The sequence below is a fragment of the Mercenaria mercenaria genome, chromosome 12, assembly GCF_021730395.1.
Source record: "Mercenaria mercenaria strain notata chromosome 12, MADL_Memer_1, whole genome shotgun sequence".
In the NCBI taxonomy this organism is placed as follows: Eukaryota; Metazoa; Mollusca; class Bivalvia; order Venerida; family Veneridae; genus Mercenaria; species Mercenaria mercenaria.
Genome location: NC_069372.1, coordinates 22011002 through 22031879, shown reverse-complemented (window position 1 = coordinate 22031879; position 20878 = coordinate 22011002). Strand labels below are relative to the sequence as shown.

The 20878-nt window shown below is 36.2% G+C and overlaps 1 protein-coding gene across 1 annotated transcript; it reads right to left on the bottom strand.

Annotated features, from left to right (window-relative positions):
* Positions 1–655: 655 nt before the first annotated feature.
* Positions 656–20585, bottom strand: LOC123534729 (uncharacterized). Its single transcript, XM_045317121.2, has 12 exons — positions 20460–20585; positions 18803–18941; positions 18149–18304; positions 17089–17308; positions 16473–16692; positions 15591–15666; positions 12654–13436; positions 10785–11031; positions 9250–9335; positions 5263–5407; positions 2533–2594; positions 656–1554 (listed from the first exon to the last, which is right to left on the bottom strand). Exons 1-12 carry the CDS (start codon positions 20502–20504, stop codon positions 722–724), a joined length of 3012 nt encoding a protein of 1003 aa, XP_045173056.2. The 5' UTR covers positions 20505–20585; the 3' UTR covers positions 656–721.
* Positions 20586–20878: the final 293 nt, after the last annotated feature.

Sequence of the window (20878 nt, the reverse complement as noted above, 5' to 3'; positions counted from 1 at the left end):
TGTTTTGATAAGAAGCACTGATCAAAGACACTTTCTATAAAATTTGTTGATCCACATCATAAATAATGATGCAAACAACACCCTAATTGCCTTGTTTTGATAGCTGTGCACAATAAACACACTTCCAAGGGGTCCAGGTCAATTAGCATAAATTCCATAATGTTGACAAGTGATCTATGGATTTTAATGGTTGTTATGGTAACCACACCTTTTATTACACCAATGTTATGTCTCACTTTACATTAATTTCCATAGTTGAATGATAGAATGCAAATTAATACTTGTTTTTGGGTCACACTATGTACTTTCCATCCATCAATAGCTGTCCTATATATATAAGTCAATGTGATTTTCAGAAAATGCCACTGAATTAAAAGTGATAATTATCAATAAATTACAATTATAACCACAAATTTTCTGAACGGATCTTTTATTAACAGTTTAACTTCACAAATATGCTTTTGTGGCTTCATTGCCAATTATTTTATTGGTATTTTGCATTTAAACTATCAGTGTAGTAGAAAGCGATAAAGGAGTATCTATGAGTAATGCATGAGCGTTAAAGAGTATCTATGGGTAATGCATAGATGCGTTAAAAGGAGTATCTATGGAGTAAGGGTTAAAAAAGACACAAAAGCAAACGTTAAACTTATTTCAGTTATAAAATCTTATTATTAAACACTAGTAATACCATTTTCAAAATATTCTGTTATATCCTAGGTTACAAATAACAACTTGATGCATGCATTTCTATTAAGTATGATGGATAATAGTCACCACATAACGGACATTCTACTTGTACAACTCCTAGTGTATTTTGAGAAGGAACATTACCCCTCCCACTGTCATCGTAACTATCATCACTGTCGTCTGAGAGTTCTATTGCACTAAACCTGCTCTGTGTTACACCACTACTCTGTCTTCTACTTATGCCTACAAATCCATTACTAACAGCCACACTCGATGCTGTCCCCGAGGACGTATGTACTGGAAGATTCCGACCAATGTTTCTCCGGTCCGGAACAGTTTCTTGCAGGAGCGACTGGCTCTGACTACCCTGCGAGTCGTCAAAGTTTATCTGTCTCTCGTACTTCTCTAACATCCATTGTTGAGAATCTATCACTGGGCTTGGAAGACTAGATGACGAACTGCTACCGTTCAGGGAATAATTATGTTCACCCGATGGTGAATTTATAGAACTATTACAGCTATTTGATAGCGAGTTTGAAAATGACTGTTCGCTATTTGTAGAATTTCTCTGCTGCTGTAGACGTCTTTCTGCTGCCAGAAGCCAAGGGGGAGATCTCATCTGCTCACCACTTGACCTCTGACCTTCATGACTAGTGCTAGTGTTGGTTCCTGACCTTTGACCTGAATTGCTACTAGCATTGTGACTCGTTGCACTTGAGACTGACTGTCCAGTAGAACTGCTTGAAGTTCTAGTAGATAACCATGGTGAATTGCAAGAACTCGTCGACATGTTATTTTTGTGGAGGTTCTTCCATGGAAGACATTTTTGTTGATGGATAGACAGCAGAGTATCTCCAAAGTGATCTGTAAATACATAATAAAGTCATAATAGTACCGATAAAAGTCAACACAGATTTAAAGGCTAGAAAGTAAGAATGTTTTATCACCCTAAATACTTCTATTTTGTCTTGCATATTCAAACACCAAGTGATACATTTTAATTAACAACAAATTAAGTTATACTGGTATACAAAATTTTTTTTGGATAGTACTTATGTTAATCTTCATGTACCTCTTAAACCAGTTAATTTTTTTAATTAATTAAAAAAAAATATGAATCTGATTACCTATATTTAATTGGTTCAACTTAGGAATGTATATTTAACACCACCAGCTCATGGTCTTAACACTGTAAAATCATTAACATTTGTGGGGAACAAATTTTGTCAGATTTTTCGACTGCATCCATCTATGAAATTAAATCAAAATGAATCTACAAATTCATATCCCCGTGAAATACCTGTTTTGATAAAACAGCTAATTCATGTAATATTCAAAGCTTAAAATTCTTCATGTGATGAATTTTACATCTGATTGAGAATTACAAACAAAATGAAAAGATGCTTCAAATATTTCCGAAAGGTTCTAGTGTCAGAACCATCCATGTTTCTCAAGATGTTTTTCTACTTCTGAGGCCTTCTTGTAGCAGACTGAAGATAAACTTCTCCATATGAATTATAGTTTTTTTGTTTTGTTTTCGTTGGGCTTAACATCACATTGACACAATTATATGGTGACTTTCCAGCCTCTGATGGTGGAGAAAGACCCCATGGGTGGGCACCAGAGTAGAACCGCCAATCTTTCTGTAAGCCAGTTCAATAGCTTCTTCCCATAAAGAATTCAATGTCCCTAGCGTGGCTCGAACCCACATTGGTGAGGGACAAGTGATTTGAAGTCAGAGACCGTAACCACTTGGCCACTGAAGCCCCCATATGGATTATAGCTATATCACTGAACTGAACATATAACTGGTGTTCTATAAATACAGAGAGCTATATTTACCATTACAACCATCACACTTGATAAAACTGGTGGGTCGAATTTCCAGACTGGCTGTGCTTGGCCTGTAATACATAATATAGCATTACTGAAATATTTGAAACATTGAACAGTACACACTACATTCTATTACAGTTTCAGTATGCTGCAGTATTCAATTATACAGCATTTTGTAGATACTACTATGCAATCCACTGGTAAACATCTTTTCCTGACTTGATTAATCTAAATTAATTTTGAGATTTCCTAATAGTTTCACCATCAGCACAAGAGAATAAACTTTCAGCACAGAAGAATGAGAATTGAGAATAAACTTTCAGCACAGAAGAATGAGAATTGAGAATAAACTTTCAGCACAGAAGAATGAGAATTGAGAATAAACTTTCAGCACTGAATGAGAATTGAGAATAAACTTTCAGCATAGGAGAATGAGAATTGAGAATAAACTTTCAGCACAGGAGAATGTCCTGTGAATAAACTTTCAGCACAGAATGAGAATGGAGAATAAACTTTCAGCACAGGAGAATGAGAATTGAGAATAAACTTTCAGCACAGGAGAATGGAGAATAAACTTTCAGCACAGGAGAATAAACTTTCAGCATAGGAGAATGTCCTGTGAATAAACTTTCAGCACAGAATGAGAATGGAGAATAAACTTTCAGCACAGGAGAATGAGAATTGAGAATAAACTTTCAGCACAGGAGAATGGAGAATAAACTTTCAGCACAAGAGAATAAACTTTCAGCATAGGAGAATGAGAATGGAGAATAAACTTTCAGCATAGGAGAATGTCCTGTGAATAAACTTTCAGCACAGAATGAGAATGGAGAATAAACTTTCAGCACAGGAGAATGAGAATTGAGAATAAACTTTCAGCACAGGAGAATGGAGAATAAACTTTCAGCACAGGAGAATAAACTTTACACATAGTTCGCATAAAAAGTATAAAAGTTTTTGTAGAAATAGTGCAACAGTTCAGACCAACAGCTCAAGGTGGTAGGCATTATTCAGATATCTAAGATATTACTTAATCAACTGAAATACTGTGAAATCATTTAATTTCGTCGGCACGAAATTTCGTGATTTTGACCAAAACGGCCGTTTAATAGGGACGTTAATTCGTGGATTTTCAATTTTTGAAAAAAAAAAAACAACAAGAAGCTGCGTTCAATAAACGCTTGATGCCCCCGGTGGCATTTTTGTCGATACAAAGCAACCTAAGTCCAAAACGAGGTCAAGTTCCAGGTCAAACTGAGGTCAAGTGATGTCTGAAGATGAGGAATGGTCACAGGTTACATCTGCATTAGTATCAAGTCATTCTAGTAAGGGGTATTGATGCTAGACGAAACGGTCCCATTTGGTTAACCAAGAGATGGCCCATATAAAGCAACCTAAGTCTAAAATGAGGTCAAGGTCAAACTGAGGTCAGGTGATGTCTGAAGATGAGGAATGGTCACAGGTTACATCTGCATTAGTATCAAGTCATTCTAGTAAGGGGTATTGATGCTAGACGAAACGGTCCCATTTGGTTAACCTCGTACGGACGGACGAACGGACAGGACAATCACTATGCCTCTACCATCAGTAGATGCCAGGGGCATAAAAATCTGTTCATAACTTCCAAAGGAATAGATCTAGTATATAATTTTGTTCTTACATGTGAAACCTACACGTGTCAAACTGCGCTACCATGGTTACTGAATTTCCAGTGCGGGAGCTTAGCGAGTAATCATGTGCCAATTAACGACCGCGTTATCTATAATTATACGACCCCTAATTTGCAAAACTTAATGAAACTGTGAAATATTCAATAAGAAAAGCCGGCGCCAATTAAGAAGTGTCAAAACTAGACTTTCATCCTAATGTTTTCTTTGCAAAATGAATGCGCGTCTGCATCTAAAATTACAAACTGTTGAACTTGTGCATGTGTTATTTCCTGCTGTGAAACGTGTAATGTAAATTGGGTAATAATGTATCGGGCGCAAATCTAGCAATTAATTTATAATATTTAATCCCAAAGTAATAGTAGTTTACTACGCGTCAGTAAAAATAAAGGCTAGTGTATAAACATTGCAGAGCGGGGCTGAAAAAAAACCTAATAACAGCCGCAGAATAGTGCGATTGGCACGTGATGTTACATCAAACTTCTTTTTTTTTAGTATCTACTTTTACTTTGACGAGCATGTTGTAAACAAACCACGGGTAAATGTCTGAATGAAAGTCGGTTTTGTTCCGACGCATACCTATGTTTATTGTTGATGGAGCCTCCATAAACTACACGAAAGCTGCAGGTTAGTACTGCCGCATGTACACAACTACGGATCAGATGGGACGGCTATGGTGTTTTTGGCGACATTGCGTACAATTTACATTATCATGGCACAATTTGTTCGTTAGGACTGAACCACGAAAATAATCCCCCCCCCCCCCCCCACCCCCAGAATGATTTCACAGTATTTCAAAAATAAATCTCCACCAAGATATTTGGTTAGTCCTGTAACAATACCAGTAGTTAAATTCTTGTCAAAAATGCTTATATGGATTTGTAATTTTAGTTGTCTGGCTTGAAGAATTCCATTTGCAAGTAAAAGATCTGTACGTATTTCATCAAGGGAACAGTACAAGACAAGAATGTCTTGTAACAACAAGATTTGTTAACTTTACAGAAAATCTCTATAATGCCTGTGCAGTACCTACTGCAAATAATAAAATCTTTAAGTTTGTGAATGATACCTGCTCTTTGCCTGTATTGGAGGTGTGTTTATTGATGATAGCTCTCCACTGCTAACAGACGGCGCTCCACTACTTCTCCCAATCTTAGATTTAAAAGCTGCACAACGTTGTTCATGAGCACTTAATAATGCATCTCCAAAATAATCTGAAATGTCATTAAAAAAGAAATAATGCACAGTTCATAAAAAACATCCAAGACAAAATTCAAGTACTTTTTTCAGGAAATAATGTCTTGAAATCTTAGTCCGAACAACTTTTATTAAATTCTTCTGAATTTGTTTCTTAATTTTATTGTAAAATGTATATAAATCAAAATATTTAACAAGAGCGGGTGCTGACACTCTTCTGATTTTTTTGTATAATAGAAAAATTGTCCTACCCATGATTTTCTAAGTCCAAAAAGGGCCATAATTCTTGCAAAAAGCAGGATAGAGTTATGTTTCTTGATGTACAGAGTCAGCTTATGATGGTGAACAACAGCTGCAAGTTTCAAAGCAATAGCTTTGATAGTTTAGGAGAAAAGCTGACCTAAACATAAAACTTAACCAATGAATCCAAAAGGGGCAATAATTCTTGCAAAAAGCAGGACAGAGTTATGTTTCTTAATGTACAGGGTCAGCTTATGATGGTGAACAACTGTTGCAAGTTTCAAAGCAATAGTTTTGATAGTTTAGGAGAAAAGTTGACCTAAACATAAAACTTAACCAAGAAATCTGATATTTTCCAAGTCCAAAAGGGGCCATAATTCTTGCAAAAAGCAGGATGGAGTTATGTTTCTTGCTGTACAGGGTCAGCTATTGAGGGTGAACAAGTGTTGCAAGTTTAAAGCAATACCTTTGATAGTTTAGGAGAAAAGCTGGCCTAAACATAAAACTTAACCAGACAACGCCGACGCCGATCAAATGATGACAATAACTCATCATTCCCTCCCCCCTCCCCCCAAAATCAGATGAGCTAACAAGAGCACCGCCTTGCGGGTGCTGACGCTCATCTGATTTTTTTTTGTGTAATAGAAATATTGTCCTACCCATGATTTTCTAAGTCTAAAAAGGGCCATCATTCTTGCAAAAAGCAGGATAGAGTTATGTTTCTTGATGTACAGTGTCCACTTATGATGGTGAAAAACTGTTGCAAGTTTTAAAGCAATAGCTTTGATAGTTTATGAGAAAAGTTGACTTAAACATAATACTCAACCAAGAAAATGATTTTCTAAGTCCAAAAGGGGCAATAATTATTGCAAAAAGCAGGATGGAGTTATGTTGCTTGCTGTACAGGGTCAGCTTATGATGGTGAACAAGTGTTGCAAGTTTCAAAGCAATAGCTTTGATAGTTTAAGAGAAAAAGTTGACCTAAACATAAAACTTAACCAAGAAATCTGATATTTTCTAAGTCCAAAAGGGGCCATAAATCTTGCAAAAAGCAGGACGGAGTTATGTTTCTTGCTGTTCAGGGTCAACTTATGATGGTGAACAAGTGTTGCAAGTTTTAAAGCAGTAGCTTTGATAGTTTAGGATAAAAGCTGACCTAAACATAAAACTTAACCAAGAAAACTGATTTTCTAAGTCCAAAAGGGGCAATAAATCCTGCAAAAAGCAAGATGGAGTTATGTTTCTTGATGTACAGGGTCAGCTTATGATGGTGAACAAGTATTCCAAGTTTCAAAGCAATAGCTTTGATAGTTTAGGAGAAAAGTTGACCTAAACATAAAACTTAACCAAGAAATCTGATATTTTCTAAGTACAAAAGGGGCCATAAATCTTGCAAAAAGCAAGATGGAGTTATGTTTCTTGCTATACAGGTCAGCTTATGATGGTGAACAAGTATTCCAAGTTTCAAAGCAATAGCTTTGATAGTTTAGGAGAAAAGCTGACCTAAACATAAAACTTAACCAGGCAACGCCGACGCAGACGCCGACGCCGACGCCGACGCCGACAACCGCTCAAGTGATGACAATAACTCATCATTTTTTTTCAAAAAATCAGATGAGCTAAAAATGGATAAAAAGAACAACACAACCAAAATCTGTGTTGAGGACTTCTGTATGGCTTCTCAGCACACTTTCCCAAATTGATAATTATCATAATTCTGTAAGATGACCAGGATACCTATCTGTTTTTGTTGGCATGCCTGTTTTTCCATACCATTTTTTTTCTCTTAGTCATTAAAAGACATAGCAAATCAATGAAAAAACTTGCAGCTGTATTTAATCAGAAATATAACAAAAAACAATGTTAGAGTAGAAAGTCATAATAAAATGCTGTCATGTATACCAGAATCAATACGAAAGTGACTTTCAAATTATCTCCATTTTTTTCTATTTCTATTTTTTTTTTTTTAATTTATTCTTTCCACATGGCAAGTTGCTTTAATAACATTTTTCAAGGATTTAAGCATTTTATTACAAATTTCAAGTACCTTTCCATTTATTTGCTAACCCTGGAGTATCACATTGTTTTGACATTAAAAGACCATCATTTTACAACTGAATCAACCTACTTCTTTTGAACAGTACCTTCATTCTGCATATGTCATAGATTTTGGGGGGGAAACTGGGATAGCTAATACACAGTATATGCATGGTTACACATTATACATATACATACACACAAACACCATAACATGATATTTACACTGTAACGCACTATTTAGTCTCTATACCAAATCCTCCAATTACAACTGTATGGCATAATTAAGTTCCTGTATATAATGTAGGCACTGCCATGGCACTTTAGCATATAAATACAAATGTAACAGACAACAAGTTGTACCAAACAAGAGGGTCATTAACCTTAAAGGGCTCACCTGTGTAAAAGGCTTCATGTGTGTTTGTATAATGTAAAGGTACAAGTACAGAGTTTCACACACATGGGCATGGCCATTTTTGAACCTAGTGCAATGATTTGATCAATTAGGTAGACAGTCAAACCCTGATATCACACACCAAATTTCCAAGAAACATTTGTGTAAAATTGTTTTAGAATTGGGCCTGCTTTTTCTGACAAGCATATTTTTAAAGTTTCCAATATATATACATGTAAAGGGAAAAGTGACCACGCCCTTTGGCGGCCATGCTTTTGACGAATCAAAATAATTTGATCAGTCTTGGCAGAAGGTCAAGCAAGGACCATTTGTGTGAAATAATTTTAAAATCAAGCCAACAGTTTCACACAAGAAGATTTTTGAAGTTTCAACTATATACATATAGGGATCTGGCAGCCATGTTTTTAAATGAATCAGAATAATTTTAACAATCTTGGTAGAGGGTTACACAAAGACCATTTTTGTGAAATTATTTTAAAATCAGACTAGCAGCTTCATACAAAAAGATTTTTTAAGTTTCTACTATTTACATATAGGGAAAAGTGACCACGCCCTCTGATGATGATGTTTTTGACAAATCAAAATAATTTGAACAATCTTGGTAGGTCAAACAAGGACCATTTGTGTGAAATTGTTTTTAATCAGGCCAGCAGTCTGAAGATTTTTAAAGTTTACACTATATAGATATAGGGAAAGTGACCATGCCCTCTGGCAGCCATGTTTTTAAATGAATTGGAATAATTTGAACAATCTTGGTAGAGAATCACACAAGGACTATTTGTGTAAAATTATTTTAAAATCAGGCCAGCAGTTTGACATAGATCATTTTTAAAGTTTCCACTATATACATATAGGAAAAAGTGACCACGCACTCTGGTGGCCATGTTTTTTTATGAAATGAAATAATTTGAACAATCTTGGACCATTTGTGTGAAATCATTTCAAAACTGGACTAGCGGTTTAGGATCCCCTAAGTGCAAGCAATCGGAACCAAAAAAGTTTGGTACAAGACCATCCAAGTCAAATTTCAGTGGATTTGGAGATGTTGTTTCAAGAAATTGTTGACGACGGACACAGCGCGATCACAATAGCTCAGAATGAGCAACGAAGTGCTCAGGTGAGCTAAAACGGTATATTTTATTAACTCTCAAGTCATTCTAATGTTACCTCCACATCCAGAACATTTGGTAAACCCTCTTGGTGTTGGCATCTCCTCATGAGTAATGTTGACATCTTCATGTCGTACCGGTGTGCTTAAACAAAACAAGTATAATCATGGTATTTACCCATCCATGTACCATACCAAGACTTCCTTGATAATTCCTTCTAATTCTATAGTCATATCATGTATTAAAACAATAGATTTTTCTCCTGATGCTGTAAATATTTAGATCGTTTGCATTTCTGTATATCTAACTATAATTAGTAACAAAACTGTCCAGGACAAAGTCCTGTAACCCATGCCAGTAAGCAGTTCTAAGCACACTCAATAACTGGATACTGGCATGCCATGAACCGGAAATTACATCAAAGGTACATGTATATAACATGGGCTGTTCATAAAACATAAATGCCCCCATGATGGTCTTTCACAGTAACTGGGAGTGTAATTTTCTGTCTCAAGTATGCTGTGACCTTAAACTTTGATTAAAGGACCCCATAAATGACAGGGGTTATCTATTGATCATAAGACAATCATCCCATTAAGTTTGACCTAAGTAGGCACAAGCTCTGTCTAACTGAGCAAAAACTTTTCAGTCTCAATATCACTGTAACTTTAAGTCTTCTGACAACCAAAATGAAAAGGGTCATTTACTGACCACAAGAATTGACATAATGACCCCAAAACAATATGGTAATAATTCTATCAAGTTTAACATCAATAAACCTTTTCACCTAATTACAAACTGTTTTCACTTCAAGGTCACCACTATTTCATCAGACTGATTTCGATTTCTTGACCTATCAACCAATAATAATAGGTCCCTCTACTAGTAGACCACAGGCAAATATGATAAAATCTGATGGCTGTAGGTTTAGCATACATCACTTTGTTTTCAATCTAATGGTCATAATGACCTTCACCTTGTCCTACTAACCCATTAAGAAAAGGGACTGTAGGCCCAGTTTTCTCCATTTATTCAACAGAAACTTGACTGTCAGAGTGACCATGATCTTTGACCTACCAATACCAAAACAATGACCGCATGTAGTCACCATATCAAATTTGACCATTATAGACCCAAACCTTATCCAGATACTGATCAGGAACCATTTTCTGTTTAAGAGGTCAATCTGACCTTGACCTTGCACCTACTGACACTTCGAAACATTAATGTAACAAATACCGACAAAAAACCTTAGTATCAATTATTTTTGTTTATCCGATACAGCTTTAATAGTAATAAGAAACAAAGTGTTCTTAGATCTATCCTGTATCAGTTCTGACATGTTCTCCACAAGTAACTTTCAAGTTCTCAAAAGCAGTGGAGGATGACCTCAGAATTGCTTGAGCACTCACCTGGCACTGCAACAGAACTTACCGAACATACTGGCACTACAACGAAACTTAAGACATCTAAACTGGTTGTCACGTGCTTTTCCTACTAAGATTATCAGACAGGCAGGTACAAGTTACCTGCCCCTTAAACAAAGCAGTTAATATTCTACAGAAAATATAAGTACCAAAACCTAATACATACCTCACTGCTCCTCTCCCCCTCTTTTTCCCACGACCTCTCCCTCTTCCTCGCCGTCCTGTGCTTGGACTACAAACATCAGACATAAGGTCAAGGTCACTGCTTACTGGTGTACTTGGCTGCTTTCCACGACCTCTCCCTCTCCCTCGACCTCGACGTCCTGCATTAGGACTACAAACATCAGAGGAAATGTCAAGGTCACTGATACAGCTACTGACTGGTGTGCTCGACTGATTAGCTTTACCACGACCTGAAAGTAAGTTGTTTACACGATTATAACTGATTGTAGTCTATGTAACAGGAAATTCTCCTTTGAAGACATGAATAATATAGTGTTTAGTTTAAAGGATCTAATGTTTTAACTCCCGATAAAAAAGATGTTCTTAAAGAAACTGTCTCAGAGGCATTGCCATTAAAGTACCTACATCAGAAAGACGGGTTGCTAAACTAGCAATGTGCTATGTGATGTTAGGACACTGTCAAAATGCTTACCAGAGTTATGTTTCTTGGCCTACGTAGTCATAATTATGATGACAAACAAGTGTGCAAAGTTTCAAAGCTATAATTGTTTTAGTTTTTGAGAAAAGGTGGACCTAAATGAAAATTTTAAGAAACGCTGACGTTCAAGTGATGACAATATCTGATATGATTTTTTTCACAAATCAGACAAGCTAAATATGAATAAATGTTACATCCTCCGGTTATGGGGAAAATTTGTACAATGTTCTTTGAATATCCACTGGTAATATGAATAGTCATCCATTCATATAAAAGCCATCAATGTAAAATCTTTGACTCCCTAGGGTGATCTTGACCTTTTAGCTAAAAGTCTATGTCTTGCACACAAAAACATTGTATAGTTACGGCGAATGTTTGTGCCAAGGTAACTGAATATGTAAACATTCAGTCAAGTTATAAACAAGACACCAAAAATGATACTGCATGCATAAAAAAATAGGGCCAGAAAAATGACCTTAAACCTTTTTGACCTTGACCTACGAGTTAGCGACCTTAATTTGGCAAACAACATGTCATCTTGTTATTGTGGTTTATTTGTGCCATTATTTCAAAATTCGAAAACGCACAACCAAGTTACTGGCCGAACACAATTTTTTCAACATATGCATGGATGCACAGGACTAACACTGTATGCGCCCCCCTTGCCCACCTCCATTTTTGGTTAGAACATGAAAACTATTTTTAAATCTCACAGATAAGTAGTTTCTCACAGATCAATAGTGTACACGAAAAAAATGATTTTCAAAAGTACTTTTAACTAGAGCTATCACTAAAGGTGATGAATGTAACCCCCGCATGCACTGACACAGTACATTGCAATTTGACGCACAAAAGATTGCATAATTATGTGGAATGTATGTATATAGACTGTATGTATACAGTAAAGTAACAAAAAACAAAGTCCCATAACTATGCAGAATATTTATCTAAAAGAATTAACATGCACCATGCACAACTAGGGTTGGTACTGATCACTTGTGTGAAGTTCATTAAATTGTGTGCAAGGGTTCCGAAGATTAGGCGCGCACAAGATTGCATATGCAGACTGTATGTACATAGTATGTTAACAAGAAACAAAGTCCCATAACTCTGCAATTTTTGTTGTTGAAAGAACCTAACATGCCCCATGCACAACTACTGTTTTTACTGATCACTTGTGTGAAGTTTCATTAAACTGTGTCAAGGGGATGAGGAGAGAAGGTGCGCACAAGATTGTCTACGGACAGACAGACAACCTGAAACCAGTATACCCCCCCCCTTACAACTTTGTTGTCGGGGGGTACAAAAAGCAAATATTTGTAGCATAAACCTTTACATTTATAACCAGAAAAGATTTTCCTATCTTTATCTTACCCATTCCTCTGCCCCGACCTCTATTTCCTCCTCTACCACGGCCACGACCTCTACGTCCCTTTGTAACTTCTATCTCTGTAAAGAGCATGTCATCATCTGAACTTTCTGATCCAAAATTTGCAATCATTACAGGTGAGGATTTGTCCACGGAAGGAGAATTAGAACATTTACTGGGGTTTAGAGATGAGAGACTCTTCTCTGTACTAGTAATGTCTAGATTTACACTGAATGTTGCCACAGGTGAAACTGGATCAGGCAACTGGGAGTCCAAATCAGATTCTCTGCCTCTAAGACCTTTATAGTGGAAAGGAGTACTGGGAGATGTAACACAGTTAGCTATTGGTCCAGTTTGTTTGGACTTCTTCAGTTGACCAATTAGATCCTTCCTTTCTACTGCAGACTGGTTCTCACTAGATTTTAATTTCTGCATAAGTGTGACTGGACTGCTTTTCTCTATGACAACTTTTTTACTTGGTGGGGTGGCTGTATCGGCATCCAATTTTCGTTTAACACTAGCTCTTTTATCATCTCCTGGTACTGGCTTCTGCACACAATTTTCCTTATTTTTCGATACAGGTACTTTTTCAATTTTGTTGCTGGTTACATCAGTTTTAGGTAAAGACGGGGGCTTGCAGTTTGAGTTCATGTTCTTTTTCTCAACACCCTGATTTGTTTTATCTTTAAATGCTGATGTTAAATACTTTGTTGCCTTCTGTATAAAAATCTTCTTCTCATCTTTGGTAAGTTTACGTCTCTTCTTTCTCTCAAATCTATGTCTAACATCTGAAAATATTCAAAGACAGATTAGGCTCAAATTTCACATTTGAAAGTATGAACAGTTTCTTCGCAGTCTCTTTGTCAACATGATATTTGTTTTTTGTTTGCTTTAACCTCACATCAACACAATTATCGGTAATATAGCAACTTTCAAGCCTTTTGATGGTGGACGAAGACCCCAGGTGCCCCTTTTGAGCATTATTTCATCACAAGTGGGCACCTGGGTAGAACCACAGACCTTCCATAAGCTAGCTGGATTGCTTCCTCACATGAAGAATTCAACCAACATAAAATAATCAAGTTTTGTGAGTATACGTAATACTGTGTGTTAGGTATAAAATACTACACACTAATAAATATATAAGTAAACACTGTATGGATCTGTACTACCACTAAAAACTGTAAACTTTTAAACAAATGCCTATTGTAAGATAACATTTATTTAAATTGTGTTTACAGCTCTACATACACTATTAGTTGATATATTGTTAAATCATTAAATTTCGTGGGCATGAAATTTCGTGGTTTTAGTCAAAAACGGCAATTTCGTGGGGATATGAATTTGTGGATATCAACTTTTGAACATAAAATGAATGGGAATTTTACTTGTTCGTTAGGATTAAATTTTGTGGATTAACTCAACCACGAAAATTAGTCCCCAACGAATATTTATGATTTCACAGTATATAGCCAAGTAACAGTTGTATATACATTTAATGAGGATTTTCCAGAAATAATTTATATCTTATAATTATTTTTGTGAAAGATGAGCATAGTGTACCTTTAAACTGACATAAGAAATACAAAATTAAACTTGATCAATGCCTCCACATTTAATATCAGACAGTCAGATGCCCCCACTACATGACATTAGTCAGGGGCCAGAACTCCTACAATACTGAATGAATCCGGATGCGAAACCCCAGGTGCACAACTACACATGCTGACCAACATTCCTGTAAACTTTGGTGATTCTAGGTCAAATACTTTTGGGGCTATGCGCGACACAACATTAAAATGACCAATTTTTTACTAAGTCAGGGGCCATAACTCCTACATGACTGGATGACTCTGGACGCGAAACCCCAGGTGCACAACTACACATGCTGACCAACATGCCTGTAAAGTTTTGTGACTCTAGGTCATATACTTTTGGAGCTAGGCACGACACAACATTAAAATGACCAATTTTTACAAAGTCAGGGGCCATAACTGCTACATGACTGAATGAATCCGGATGCGAAACCCCAGGTGCACAACTACACATGCTGACCAACATTCCTGTAAACTTTGGTGATTCTAGGTCAAATACTTTTGGAGCTATGCGCGACACAACATTAAAATGACCAATTTTTTACTAAGTCAGGGGCCATAACTCCTACATGTCTGGATTAATCCGGACGCGAAACCCCAGGTGCACAACTACACATGCTGACCAACATGCCTGTAAAGTTTTGTGACTCTAGGTCATATATTTTTGGAGCTAGGCACGACACAACATTAAAATGACCAATTTTTACAAAGTCAGGGGCCATAACTTCTACATGACTGAATGAATCCGGACGCGAAACCCCAGGTGCACAACTACACATGCTGACCAACATTCCTGTAAAGTTTTGTGACTCTATGTCAAATACTTTCAGAGCTACGCGCGACACAACATTTTCGGAAGGACAGACGGACAGACGGACGGACAAGAGCAAATCTATATGTCCCCCCCAAAGTGGGGGCATAAAAATGTTTTACTACACGCAATAAGTCATTTTTCTCTTCATTTTTAATTTGCCTTGAAATGAATATATTTCACAGCATATTGTAATGCAGTGTAACTGAACATATTCATCCTAGTATCTGACATTCAACTATTTTAAATAAGTATAAGGTTGGAGCTCCTACAAACTCAGTCTATTGTCACTCAGCAGGAATTATGCTCGAAAAATTTCTCCAGGGAAATTTTCTGGTCTTTAGGACTCATTTGCTTTGATTTTAAAAAACTTTATCCTCAGGATTTTCACAATAACCCTTCTATTTAAGAACCTCTATTATTTCATTTTAGTCAGTATTATCATATTCACTGCATTAATTTTCTTTACAGATGACCATTTGTTCAAACGTTTCTTTGTTTCGAAAGAAAGTTGTCTATTATAAGAAACCCTGTACCTGCCATTGTTATACTGTCCAACTCGTTTGGATCTATCACCAAATGTTTTAAGAAATCATCCACTTCTTCCTCAAACTGCAATTAAATGAAAAATACCAAATTAGAAATCATTTCATGTTAAGCAACTGACTTTCAATGAATAAAAATTTAGCACTGACTGTATATAGCCTTCTTACACTGTCAGTGTAAGTCCATCCCAATATAACAGAATTTATCCCTTACCATACAAGTGCCAAAAGAACTGCGGCTTAGTATTTACCGGAAGAGGCATCTAATATCATTACAAGGCAAGAAAACACTTAGGCCTATCTCTTTCAGTTTTTTGAAAGAGAAAGAATTTGTTGGTGGAAGAGTGACCACTTTGTTTAAGCGGGTAGAAAGTTTGAAAATGTTTACCAGTCAAACACCATATAGACTCGTTTAAACATGTAAACATGGGGGTAATAGTGGACACGCAAAACCATGAAATCAATAAATTAGTTCTCAATGATTAGAGCTGCTTTTGAGAAAAGCGCATGTCTCCCACAACTGCCTAATCATATGAGTAGTTATGTATCTGAGTCAACCATGCACCAATACATGGATCACTGGCATCAGTGTACAGAGTGATTTTTGGTAATTCAAGGGCCATAACTCTGAAGTGCCTAGGGCGATTTGGCTCGTTATCGAACTCGGCCGAGGACTTATTGGTAAACACATTTTGTTAAAGTTTGAAGGTCGGACGAGAACTGTTCAACTTAGAGAGCGGACAAGATTTGTAACAGACACACACACACGGACATACAGACAGCAGTGATTCAATATATCACCCACACCAATAGGTGGTGGGAGATATAATAATTTCACAGTAGATAAACTTTAAAGGTATATAAAGGACAAACCTGTGGACCATATATTTGTTCCACTCTGCTGGAATACATGCCAGATTTCTCAGAGTTTGGTACGGGACTCTGGGCAGTGTAGGACTTGGGTTTGTTCCCCGATGCGGCCAGTACCAGTTTGGCTGTGCGGGATAAAGACTCATCATGTTCCACTCCATTCTCAGAGCTTGCAGCTATCTTCAACAGCCTTGATTTCAGCTGACCATTCGATTTGTTCAATCTATAGAAATAAACATAATGTATTCAGACATGCAATTAAATTCTGAAAATAAAAATGTTTCGTGAAATTGTGCAATATGTAATTAAACCTTATTTTTTCTTTTGTACTAATATACTGTTCAACACTGACAAGAAGCTTTTGTTGATACAGCTATTTTTATATAAATATAGGATTCTTTTGTTCCAAGTGTAACACATTTTTTTCAATATTAATTTTGTATTTCATAGTTTGTTTTATTAACCAATATCTGCTTTGTGTTTTATTTTACATCAAGCTACCAGCAGTAAAGCAAGAACATTTTATGAGTGGGTTTGCAACTGTTGTGAACCAGCCTGCTAGGCAAAATTTAAGACTACTCAACTCCTGATTACTGTAGACATATTCTAAATAGTTTACCCATTATCTAGTTTTCCAAGGAAATGTTTCTGTATATCTTTAACTGTTGTAGACACAGGAATGTTCTCTTTCTTCTCCACATTTGGTGAACCTATTGTCGACAATGATGTTTTCACTCTCAGGAATGACAGGCCAAACTGCACAAGTTTCTTGTAAGGCTGGCGACAGATAACTTTTATCCTATCCCATTCCTTTTTGGCAATGTCTGGGCAAAACAGATCTGCACAATAAAAATAAATTACTGGTATAATGTATGTGGTATTGTAAACAAAATTCTCAGACTAATATTTGGTCTGTGTATTTTTGTTCCTACGTATGTTTTTTCCCAAGATTTTGATACTAGATCGGGGGTGCATAATATACACCCTGACGTAATATATTAAGAGTGTTTATGGTACATGACTTCTGACACAATAACTGACATCCACAATGAATATACATAACTGTTTCTGTTATACGAAAACGGCTCAAGATTTTGCTTGTTTGAAAACAGAAAGTAAGCTCAGTAGGAATTTAAACTTCCATACTGATGGACATGGTGAATGATCTTTGTGACGTCTCCAGATCTGAGTACACTGTCTTCCATTTCTGACTCCTGTGTAGAATAACTTATGCTACCGGTAGGTCAGATTACCCGACCACCATACAGAACATATCTCAAAAGACATAAATATGGAGTAAAACAGCTAAATCACAAGATTTTATGCCTTTCAGAAAATATCTGTTATGGGTATTGGGTAACAACTCAAAAAATGTTTTTCTTTTCTAAACAGACTGGATAGGCCCCATGACATGTGAAAGTTACTTTGCTAAGAAACTAATAAGTTCTAAGTATTAGTAATATTATGATTTATAGAAAACAATCCATGAGTGATCATAATTATAATACCAGATTTTGTAACAGTTGATCTAAAGGCGGTAGAACAAATCACAACAGAACTGGAAGAAATAAACAAGAGGCTTCGAGCTAGCCAGAACAAACATTTTAAGCCTAACCTTTTGCATACACAACTTGAGAAATGTCACTTGTTTTCAAAAATTGCACTTTCAAAAAATTCACCTGGAGAGAACATCTGAGTCTTGTTTGGATTCTTGCCTATTATGCAATCTGCTGGGGTCATCAGGTTCACTGTGTAAGCTAGAGTTTCAAAGTCGCGACCCGCTGGCCAGTCAGAGCACCCAACTTTGATTTCCAGTGTGGCACACCAGATGCTACCTGAACAGATAAAAAGCAGAAAGCAGTCAAATCTAAAATACTAAATTTGAGAAAAATGTTTTTTTCTTATGTTCTAACATTCTCTGACTTGTTTCTAAGAAGGCAAGGGGACTTTTTCGCAAGTTATTTAGAAAAAAAATAGTTTGGTATTTGGACACGGGGAAAAAAAACAACTTAAAAGGAATACTGCTTGGTTAAAGAAAAATTGTTGGGAAGAGGTCTAAACAAGAGTTAGACCCCAACCATAGAAGAAAAAAATCCCCGATCTGGCTTCCCAGATGCTTAATAATTGACAAAGTGCAAATTTTATCCTTAATAACGTTTACAGAATACTCACTGTTGTTAAAATATGCCTCGACCGAGAAGTTGTAGCATTCCAGACTCCAAATGGGTACCAGTTGTTACTCCCGAGGGCTCTGAACTAAGACTTGACTAGTTAACAGCCACTACCTCCTTTCATTTTTATCTTAATGAAGTTATGTAAAAACATGTGTTTACCTATATCAATGTAGGATATGACACAAGGCTGCTCCATCTGAAACACTGCCTCTATCTGGCCTGTCTTCTCCTGCGGATGGCTCAACCATTTTCTGAATCCATCACCTTTAATTAAATTTGACACTGGATGCCTGTCATCCTGTAAATATATTAAATCTTTAAAAGTATTACAAACTTATCTTAAACTGTTCAAAGGTACTGAATGGTACAGCAACTGCTTTGTTTCCCGTCACCCCAATTTAGCAATTGGGCCAGGCCTTTACAATTAGGAGGAAATGTGTTGCAAAACGTCCAACTGAGAATTCTCAGTTGTTAAAAATGTTGTATCTTTTATTAATCACTTCCATTTTAATATTGGGAAATCCAGCTTTAAAACTGGGAAAACACTGTACTATTGCTAATTATGGCACAGTTGGTTGAAGGCCATCATGACAGTATTACTGCCCTTTGCTCACAGCCGTATAAGGTGTGACAAGGGTTATATTTTTAGTAAATCTTTAGCATTTTCTTTTCTTTTTTTAGAAAAACAGAAGTCAGAACTTAATGAAACTCACAAACGATTGTTTTTTAAGCATTTATAAACCAATTAATTTTATGTTGTGATTTTGATGTCAAATGTATTTTCAGCAGTTTCTTACACTCAAATCTATATAGAGCTCGAAGAGCGGCCCATTGGCCTGCTCGGAGTTCAGGCTTTATGGCAACACCAGTATTATTAACTTTGATCTGAGAACTGTCATTGGACATTTACAATGCGAACCTGGCATTGAGCATTTAGTTTGCCAGAGTGAAGAAAGACGCGAACCTGGCATTGAGCATTTAGTTTGCCGGAGTGAAGAAAGACGCGAACCTGGCATTGAGCATAAAAAAATTTAGTTTGCCGAAGTGAAGAAAGACGCGAACCTGGCATTGAGCATTTAGTTTGCCAGAGTGAAGAACGAACTTCATTCTATTGCTCAGAAGTATTTATCAGGTCTGAGACATCCCCTGGATTGAGAGACATTCTCTCGATCTAAACACTGTCTCTCGTTCGAAAGACAAAACGTCTTCGGATCGAAAGACTCAAATTAGCTTAAGCAATGATAATCACTGAAAGAGTAATTAAAACTCTCTTTTTAGAATGCGCAAATTTATTTCAAATATAGAAAATTATCTTTCTTTTATAAAATTTTCAAAATCAAAATTATTTTGGGAATTTTAAGCATTATAACGCTTTTAAGCAAACTTCTATGGCAATGTGTTTCTTGTAAAGTTTACTTGAAATAACAAGTTGTTTCAATGAATATATAATGCGACTGTAATTGGTATTGGTCTTGTAGAATCTTCTCGAGTCCTGGAACTCGTCTTCTACATATATTAAAGTTTTAATGAAATGATTGTTTTAATAATGATTTCATGTTTTTTCAACACTTAAGCTAAATACAGTCTTTCGATCGAAAGACATTTTGTCTTTCAAGCGAGAGACAGTGTTTAGATCTTGAGACTGTCTCTCAATCCAGGGGAAGTCTCCGACCTGTTTATCACTCAATAATCATACAAAACTTGTTTCCATTTATAGTTACAAGGCTTCCCCACTGTACCTCCATTAAAATTTATTGAGGCAGTCCGAAAGTAAAAACTTGTAATTTGAACACTTATTAGAATATTTTGCCTATACCTGGGAGGAAAATGACACGACATATTTTATAGAAACCGGTGGCATAATTTACCACAAGTTTGTAAACACAAATTTCCCGCGCAATTATGCGCAAATATGCGTTTCCGGTTTTCAAAATTACGCAAAAGAAGTACATAAACACCAAAAAGACGAAGGGTCCCTGGTATGATTTTCCTTGTTATCTCCAAGTACGTTAACTAATATCGTTGTCTATGACCTTGATATCATATGCGATACATCGTTTTTTAAATGTTATAATGAATTACTGATTGTTTTGTTTTGACATATATAAAGCTTTTCAGTGCTGTACATAATAAACATAATCAACTTCTACGGCAAATATGTTCATGTATAGTAGAACAATACGAATGGTGGTCCTATAGGAACAATACGAATTCATTAAATTCCACGATGGTCTT

Excerpts from the sequence above, each read along its gene's own strand:
- LOC123534729 (XM_045317121.2), bottom strand. The coding sequence starts at position 20,504 with ATGCCACCGGTTTCTATAAAATATGTCGTGTCATTTTCCTCCCAG. Across the intron at positions 18,942-20,459 it reads TCGTGTCATTTTCCTCCCAG|GATGACAGGCATCCAGTGTC; the intron begins GTATAGGCAAAA and ends ATATATTTACAG. Across the intron at positions 9,336-10,784 it reads AGGGGGAGAGGAGCAGTGAG|CACACCGGTACGACATGAAG; the intron begins GTATGTATTAGG and ends GTTTTGTTTAAG.